At 35.8% G+C, this 10,000-nt stretch overlaps 1 protein-coding gene across 5 annotated transcripts in view; it reads right to left on the minus strand.

Moving 5' to 3' along the window:
- The window catches only part of LOC137651323 (beta-1,4-glucuronyltransferase 1), a 700,820-nt gene that overhangs the window by 127,429 nt on the left and 563,391 nt on the right, over window positions 1-10,000 (minus strand). For all 5 annotated transcript variants that reach the window (XM_068384602.1, XM_068384600.1, XM_068384604.1 and 2 more), the window contains exon 5: window positions 8,678-8,830. In XM_068384602.1, coding sequence (XP_068240703.1) covers window positions 8,678-8,830 — 153 coding nt within the window. The remainder of the gene's footprint in view (window positions 1-8,677; window positions 8,831-10,000) is intronic.

Genomic DNA, 10,000 nt, shown 5'->3' on the forward strand with positions numbered 1-10,000 from the left:
TCTGAGACAGATTCTTCAAGGAAATCTGAAACAGATTTTTCAAGGAAATCTGAAACAGATTCTTAGAGGAAATCTGAAAAAGATTCTTCAAGGAAATCTGAAAGAGATTCTTCAAGGAAATCTGAAAGAGATTCTTCAAGGAAATCTGAAACAGATTCTTCAAGGAAATCTGAAACAGATTCTTAGAGGAAATCTGAAACAGATTCTTCAAGGAAATCTGAAAGAGATTCTTCAAGGAAATCTGAAACAGATTCTTTAAGGAAATCTGAAACAGATTCTTCAAGGAAATCTTTAAGGAATTCTGAAATGAGATTGTAAACAAGAGATGTAATTAAATCTGTAACGCAATTATAAGTGAATTTATAACGAATTCTGAAATTAATTATGTAACGAATTTTGAAATCAAATCTGTAACGAGTTCTGAAATAAAATGTCTGCCCATTTCTGAAGTGAAATCTGTAAAGGATTCTGAAATAACGCCTGTATCGAATTTTTGAAAGAAATCTGACGAATTCGAAATGAAATCTGTACCGAATTTTGAAATGACATCTGTAAAGAATTCTCAAAATTAAATCTGTAAAAAATTCTCATATTGAAATCTGTAAAGAATTCTCAATATGAAATAGGTAAAGAATTCTCAAAAAGAAATCTGTTAAGAATTCTCAAATTGAAATCTGTAACGAATCCTCAAAATTGAATCTGTACCACTTTCTGAAGTGAAATCTGGTAAGAATCCAGAGAAGAATTCTGAAATGAAATCTGTACCGAATATTGAAATGAAATCTGTAATAAATTCTGGAATGAAATCTGCACCGAATTTTGATATGACATCTGTAAAGAATTCTCAAAATTAAATCTGTAACGAATTCTCAAATTTAAATCTGTACCAATTTCTGAAGTGAAATCTGGTAAGAATCAAGAAAAGAATTCTGAAATGAAATCTGTACCGAATTTTGAAATGAAATCTATAATAAATTCTGGAATGAAATCTGCACCGAATTTTGAAATGAAATGTGTAAATAATTCTCAAAATGAAATCTGTAAAGAATTCTCATATTGAAATCTGTAACGAATTCTCAAAATTAAATCTGTACCAATTTCTGAAGTGAAATCTGGTAAGAAACCAGAAAAGAATTCTGAACAAGAGCCTCAAATAAAATAAAAGCAATGAATTCTAGCCAACAACAGTGAAACAATGCACAGTCCGGTCTGACACCAATTGGTTGGAAAGCAAGATACCACTAGCAAATAAACACCCTCTCGACAACTGATGTAACTTGCCACAAGTCTAAGGGCCTAAGCACACTGGCGACTTTGTAGAGCCACAAGTGGCTGCGTTTTGTGGCGGGGATATTTTCTCCACTTTGCGCGGCCACTTGTGGTGCCACAGAGCGGCTAGTGTGTTCGGGGCCTTAGGAGGTCTGGTGAGGCGGGCTAATATCTCAATGAGGCTAAATAAAGGTCAAAAGACCTTGCATATTCAGGAAGAAATAACTATTTCTAATCGAATATCGAGGAAACTAGTATATTCAACTATCATTTTGAGAACTATTTTTAACTATTACTTTTGATTACTATTTTTACTACTACTTTTAATACTATTTTTTTTACTTTTACTTTTGACAGGTCATTTTAACGCATTCATGAGTTCATTCAGTTTTAAATTGGTATCAATACTGTTTATTGAGATAAAAAAAGGGGTGGGGTGGGGTCATGGGTTAGGACACTTACCCCTTATGACTATGTATGTTTGTATGTAAGTATGTATGTATATCATCATCATCTCCTACGGCAATTGACACAAAGGGCCTCGTTTAGACTTCTTTTAATTCAATACTTCTCCATTGATCATCTCCTCCTTAGCGCTTCATACTCCTCAGCCATGTAGTTCTGGGTCTTCCAACTCTTCTAGTGCATTCTGGAGCCCAGCTGAACATTTGATGAACTAATCTATCTTGGGGAGTTCGAAGAGCATGCCTAAACCATCTCCATCTATCCCTCATCATGATCTCATCCATATGGCACTCGAGTAATCTCTCTTATAGTTTCATTTCTTATCACGTCCTGCCATTTTACTCCCAATATCCTTCTGAGGGCTTTGTTCTCAAATCTACTAAATCTATTGAAGATTGTTTCCTTGTCATACCATGACTCATATCCATTGAGTAACTCGGATCTCACTAAACTGATATTTAGTCGATTTTTATATGTAATTTCAGGTGATTTGATTTCCAAATTTTACTTAACCTAGCCATTGTCTGATTTGCTTTTTCCAATCTTTCGCTAAACTCTAATCCTAAAGACCGTGTTTTGGAGATCATAGTTCCTAAATACTTAAATGATTCTACCTCATTAATCCTTTCCTCCTTCCAATGATATTCCATCATTTCATCTTCCATTGCATACTAATTTGTCATCATCTCTGTCTTTCTTCAATTTATATAGCAACAACAAATGCAGCCGTTTCTAGTCCACTGCAGGACAAATGTCTGAGTTATGTCAATCCATGTCTAGGGTTTGGCCAGTTTTCATCACCACGCTGACCACTGCGGATTGGTGATGATGGGAGATTTTCTTCTGATCATTCACAACAAAATAAACTAGTATGGGTGGCCCTGACTAGTACAGCTTTGCTGACCATGACGGTACGCAAACCTTTCACCATGCTAAGGTAACTCCACTCACAAAGATATATATATATATATATATATATATATATATATATATATATATATATATATATATATATATATATATATATATATATATTATATATATATATATATATATATAGAAAATCGATTTACCTAACAAACACTTTCGATGCATAAAACATACAGCCACTGGCTCCCCCCAGGATTCGAAAAGTTCCAAGTCGTTTACAATTACCAAGTTTGGAAAGAGGAGATTCAAAACTGCAAACAGCCCAATCTTTCTCTCGCCATCAATCTTCTTCGTTTTAGTAAAAGAACAAAAAAAAAAAAAAAAGAAAGTCGTTTTTATCCATGTCAGGCAGTCATAAACGGATCATCAGGCGTTGTCTGACAAGTTCTTTTTTTTTTTTTTTTTTTTTTTTTTTTTTTTTTTTTTTTTTTTTTTTTTTTTTTTTTTTTTTTTTTTTTTTGGCTTCTCGCCACCTAACATTGTACCCAGCTGGTAGTATTTTGAGGCGAAATTTAAGATTTTCTGCAAAACTGAAGATGCGCACGGTACGTAATATAGATTTTTCCGAATATGCCAAACTTAGACTCTGCTAATATTTTTTGCAATATCCCAGTCCAGTTCGTTTCCTATGGGAGTGCCACTTCAATAAAAAAAAAAAAAAAAAAAAAAAAAAAAAAAAAAAAAAAAAAAAAAAAAACCACTACAAATGATAAAATTCAGATAGTTTGTTTCTGAGTACTGTTGCTCGAGAACTTAATCTCTGGGGGTTGGGTTATGTATATAAATTTTGGCCCCAGCTCTAGGCCCTGGGAGGCCATTCATCGCCCAGGTGCAACTGAATTCTTACGTGCAATATTTATTGAAATAGGGTCGTGGTGGCCTGTGTGGTAACGTCCCTGACTGATGATTGCCAGACTGGGGTTCGAGTCCCACTCAAACTCGTTAGTTCCTATCGTCCCTGCAACCTCACCATCTTTGTGAGCTAATGGTGGGGGTTTTGGGGGAGCCTATAGGTCTACCAGTTGAGTATATCAGCAGCCATTGCCTGGCCCTACTTAGTCCTAGCTTGGTTGGAGAGGGGCTTAGGCGCTGATCATATGTATATAAGGTCAGTCTCTAGGGCATTGTCCCGCTTGATAGGGCAATGTCACTGCCCCTTGCCTCTGCCATTCATGAGCATCCTTTCTACCTTTAAATGGCATTGACAAAGGCCTAATAGATCCTGCATAATATACTCGTTGCCTAAAATGTGTCTAAAATATGCATAAAGTGTCCGAATAATTCGGAGTAATGTAACGTATATCTAAAAACACTCTGAGCATTAAATATGACTCATATAAAGCAAGGACATTTGCAAAGCCAAAAAAAGGCCACTCATGAATGGCAGAGGCAAGGTACAGTGCCATTGCCCTATCGAGCAGGATAATGCCCTAGAGACTGACCATATATACATATGATCAGCGCCCAAGCCCCCTCTCCATCCAAGCTAGGACCAAGGAGGGCCAGACAATGGCTGCTGATGACTCAGCAGATAGACCTATAGGCTTCCCAAAAACACCCATCCTTTGCTCACATGAATGGTGAGGTTGCAGCGACCAAAGAAACTAACGAATTTAAACGGGAGTTGAATCCCAGTCTGGCAATCGCCAGTCAGAGACGTTACCACTTCGGCCACCAGAAACCTATACAATATATATATATATATATATATATATATATGTATATATATATACATATATATATATATATATATATATATATATATACATATATATATATATATATATATATATATATATATATATATATATATACATATATATATATAGTGTACTACACAAAAATGAGAGTAACAATGAGCCCCAATGAAACCAAAGAGCTTCAGGATTAAGTGGTAGATTTAATTACCTATTTCGAAAAACTGTGGAATAAAAAAAGAAAGAAAAAAAATCAGTAGTTCATAATAAAGATGTGATGAACGTCTTGAACTTTGGCTAACTTCTGCCCAGAAAATTCAATTTCATCAAAAGCTCATAACGAACCCAATAAACGTTTGGGCCGAAAACTTCCAAGAAATTTACGGTTTCATGAAACGTTTTGAAAAAGTAATAAATTGTTTTTGAAAAAAAAAAAAAAAAAAACTCTGGCTATTAACTTTTGGACAGTGTCCAATGTTATTTTCAGTTTTAAGGTTAATTTTCTTTTTTCAAAACTACTCCATTTAGTAATTGCGTATAAGAAAGAGCCCAATTTCAATCTTACCTAATATGGTAGATTTTCAGTTTTAAGAAATATTTTCTGCTAATGTAATTTCTGAAGACTAAGTATCTTTATACTAGTTTCTTTTTCTATCCCACCGTTATCCTTACATTAAGGGGTCGGTTGCCTGATGCAGCCTCTCCAATGCCTTCTATCAAAGGCACCCTCCCACCCAACCTCTTCTCTCCTTATCATCCTTCACCTTATCTCGCCATCTAATTCTCTACCTACATTTCGATCTTCTCCCCCTAACAGGTTCCTCCCAAGCCCTCCTCACTCCCTCCCCACCATCCATCCTCAACACCATCTCAGTCGTAACACTTATCATCTATGTAAACTTTACTATCAACATCATCATCATTTCAGCCTTCAAAAGTCCTTTGTTGGATATAGGCCTTCCCTAGGTTCCTCCACAGACTTCTATCCCAAGCTATTATGTGCAACTGTTGCTTATGTTGGTCTAAGTCATCTCGCCAGCGGGTTTTTTTGTCTTCCTCGGTTTCTTGTGTATCCTCGGGGTGTCCAGAAGGTTGTTCGTGATGTGCATCGGTTGTCTGTCATCCTGGCAATGTGCCTCGCCCAGTTCCATTTGAGCTTGCTTAATGGTTTCAAGGATATCCATTACTTTAGTTTTTTGACGTATCCATTCAGCTGTTTTTCTATCCTTCCAAGTTAGATTTAGCATAATTCTCTCATGTGCCCTCTGCATTGTTCGTAATTTAAGGGAAAGCTTTTTTGTTAGATTCCAAGTTTCGGCCCCATAGGTGACAGTGGGGAGGATACACTGATCATAGACTTTCCTTTTTAAGATGACAGGCATCTTCTTATTCTTTAACACTGTACTGGCTCTTCCAAATGTTTGCCAACCGAGGGTTATTCTTCTTTTTATTTCGCTCTCATTACAGGCGCCTGTAAATCTCTACTATGCCTGCCATTTACTCTATTTCCTCATTTTCTAATCTTTCGCTCAGATATTCCCGTAATCCATCTCTGTTCTCTTAAGCTTTGCTTACGCTCTTCGTCTTAGAGCTCAGTTTGATAAGATTTTAATTCTCAATTACATTTCAACTGTTTTCTAATCATGTAAAGATTTATTGTTTGAATTGTATATGATTATTAATTTGTTATTTATAACGTTATTTTGAATAAATCTACCTTATATTATCTGTTTTTATCCTATGAATTCTACTTGGTAGATTACATAATTTTACGTTCGTTCAATTTAAATGTGTGATAATTTTTAATACTACTACTACTACTACTACTACTACTACTACTATTTTGAATAATAATAATAATAATAATAATAATAATAATAATAATAATAATAATAATAATAATAATAACAGCCGGAAATCATCTTAAAAATCCAAGGCAAATCCAAACGACAAGAAGACTGACTAAATAGAAATAAAAAAAGAAGAATTATTAAATAATAAAGAGTAAGAAGATGAAGAAGAGAGAGAGAGAGAGAGAGAGAGAGAGAGAGAGAGGAGAGAGAGAGAGAGAGAGAGAGAGAGAGAGAGAGAGAAAGGACCAAGAAGAAGAAGAATTGAGCTTCATATCCATTCCTTTTATATTCAGGAGAGAGAATGACTTGGAAGGAAGTCTGAAAAATGAACGCCAGGCTCTCGTGTGTCAAACGGACAGAGATGAATGTTGCTGCAATACGCACGAGACTCTTTCAACATTCAAATCCTTCTGGATGTTCTGCATGTGGCATCATCTGTTTTCTCGCAGAAGGACAAAGGGTCGATACTGGAACGTTTGTTACATTATTATTATTATTATTATTATTATTATTATTATTATTATTATTATTATTACTATTATTATTACTAGCCAAGCTACAAGCCTAGTTGGAAAAGCAAGATGCTATAAACTCAAGGGCTCCAACAGAGAAAAATAGTGAGGAAAGGAAATAAGGAAATAAATAAATGATGAGAACAAAATAACAATAAATCATTCTAAAAACAGTAACGTCAAAACAGATATGTCAAATATAAACTATAAAAACACTTATGTCAGCCTCTTCAACATAAAAACATTTGCTGAAACTTTGAACTTTTGAAGTTCTACTGATTCAACTACTCGATTAGGAAGATCATCCCACAACTTGGTCACAGCTGGAATAAAACTTCTAGAATACTGTGTAGAATTGAGCCTCACGATGGAGAAGGCCTGGCAATTAGAATTAACTGCCAGTCTAGTATTACGAACAGGATGGAATTGTCCAGGAAGATCTGAATGTAAAGGATGGTCAGAATTATAAAAATCTTAAGCAACAAGCATAATTTACGAATTGAACGACGGTGCCAAAGATTAATATCTAGATCAGGAATAAGAAATTTAATAGACCGTAAGTTTTTGTCCAACAAATTAAGATAAGAATCAGCAGCTGAACACCAGACAGGAGAACAATACTCAAAACAAGGTAGAATGAAAGAATTAAAGCACTTCTTCAGAATAGATTGATCCCCGAAAATTTTCAGACTTTCTCAATAAGCCAGTTTTTTGTGCAATGGAAGAAGACACAGACCTAATGTATTGCTCAAAAGTAAATTTGCTTTCAAGAATCACACCTAAAATTTTAAGTCATACAAAGTTAAAGAAACATTATCAATACTGAGATCCGAATGTTGAGGAGCCACTGTCCTTGACCTACTTACAATCATACTTTGAGTTTTGTTAGGATTCAACTTCATACCCCACAATTTGCACCATGCACTAATTTTAGCTAAATCTCTATTAAGGGATTCACCCAGATCTACATTCAGGGGATGGAATTGATGCAAAGAGAGTAGCATCATCTGCATATGTAACAAGCTTGTTTTATAGGCCAATCCACATGTCATGAGTATATAGTATGAAAAGTAATGGGTCAAGAACACTACCCTGTGGAACACCAGATATCACATTCTTATATTCGTTATGGAGCTCATCAACAACAACTCTTTGAGATCTATTACTTAAAAAATCAATAATAATGCTAAGAAACGACTCACCCACTCGCCACTGTTTGAGAAAACAAGGGCCTCATGATTAACACGGTCAAAGGAAGCACTAAAATCAAGGCCAATCATGCGAACTTCCTGACCACAATCAAGGGATTTCTGTACAGCATTGGAGATTGTAAGAAGGCCTTTACATGCTCCAAGGCCTTTACGAAAACCAAATTGCAATCTAGGGAATAGATGATTACCTTCAACAAACCTATTAAGACGTTTTGCCAGAAGACGTTCAAAGACTTTAGATAATATGGGAGTTATGGAAATTTCGCGGTAATCAATGGGACTTGAGATACCACAAACATATTCGTATGTTTTAGTATTATCTCATTTTCGCTGTATTTTATGATATCATTCGAGCATTAATTTCCTATACAATTGCCTCGCGTTAATAATGTTAGGGTTAATATATATATATATATATATATATATATATATATATATATATATATATATATATATATATATATATATATATATATATACACACATTATGGCCGGTGGCTCGCAACCACATCCCAAAAAAATTTGCGAAAAATGTAAAAAAAATTTAACAAAATAATTTCTGTAAAATAAACTAACGCAAATACTTTTCACAGCCAAAATGGAGATTACGATATCATTAATAAATAAAACAATTGGGAATTCCAATAAAAGATCATAGCATCAAAACAACGAGAGAGAGAGAGAGAGAGAGAGAGAGAGAGAGAGAGAGAGAGAGAGAGAGAGAGAGAGAGAGGTCTTACCTGGAGAAATTAGTGGCATGTTGATTGTGAACGAACACCTTCTGGTGGAAGGGTCTAGCGCGCCCTTGCTCCGCCAGCCTGAGGAGGCTGCTTCGGTTGTAGGGCAGAGGTGACCTTTCGTCCACTTCGTATGTAGGAACGACGAATGCGCACCTGTAAGGAAGAAGGAGGAAGATTAAAAGGACTTAAGGAAGAATGAGGAAGACTAAAAGGACTTAAGGAAGAAGGAGGAAGATTAAAAGGACTTAAGGAAGAAGGAGGAAGATTAAAAGGACTTAAGGAAGAAGGAGGAAGATTAAAAAGACTTAAGGTATTTGTTTACAAGGCCATACTTTCCATTTACTCCCAAATTATGCAGTCCTGCAGCTCTCCTCTCCTTGTACAGTAATCAGCAGGTTATTTAAATGCTGGGAAAACAAAAAAAATGGCAAGAAATGTTGAGCAAGAGGGGAGGGGTTATAAGAAAAAACCAGCTTGGTTTCCTCACTAAACGAGCAGGAACTGACATCGTCAACATAGTCAACCTAACAGAATATCTTGCAAAAAATTTTGCTTTCCCAGCATTTAAAGAACCTCCTAATTACTGTAAACGAAGAGGAGAGCTGCAGGACTGTATAATTTGGGAGTAAATGGAGAGCGTGGTCTTGTAAACAAATGCTGGAGATATGAAGAGGAGAGAAAAACATTAGGATGATTGAAACATATTTGGTATATGAATGTAAAGTTAGACACGGGAGTCCTTAGTACACTTCGCTGCGAAGAAGCGCAAACTGTGACACCCTTACTCCGCGGAGAGTTCCCGTGTTTAGCTCCGTCCAACACCTCTGTCATCTCTTCCTACACTCTGTTTCGTTACTTGCCGCAAAGTAAGGGTGTGAAAGGGTGCTCTTCTTCGGAGTGAGGTTTGCCAGGGCCTCTTGTATCCAGCTGTACCAATATCATGTTGAATGATATACTAATTGGCGTATGGGTTTGACATCTCAATTCTTTTATCAAACAGATAGCGTACGGAGAGATGGCAGAGATGGTGGGCGGGGCTAAACACGGGAACTCTCCGTTCAGTAAGGGCGGGGCTGAGTGTTCTTCTTCAGAGCGAGGTGTGACATGAATTCCTGTGTTCAACTGTACATTTGTACATTAAGCAATCTATAAATACAAGCTATGAAGGAATGTAAAGCATAAAAAACAAAATAGAGTGATATAAAATTTGGATAAGGATAAGGAAAGATTGGGGGAAATATATGTAATAGCATCAGTAATGTGTGAGGAATGGAATCTCTCTCTCTCTCTCTCTCTCTCTCTCTCTCTCTCTATAATAAATAT

Source organism: Palaemon carinicauda, chromosome 12, assembly GCF_036898095.1.
Source record: "Palaemon carinicauda isolate YSFRI2023 chromosome 12, ASM3689809v2, whole genome shotgun sequence".
Classification (NCBI taxonomy): Eukaryota; Metazoa; Arthropoda; class Malacostraca; order Decapoda; family Palaemonidae; genus Palaemon; species Palaemon carinicauda.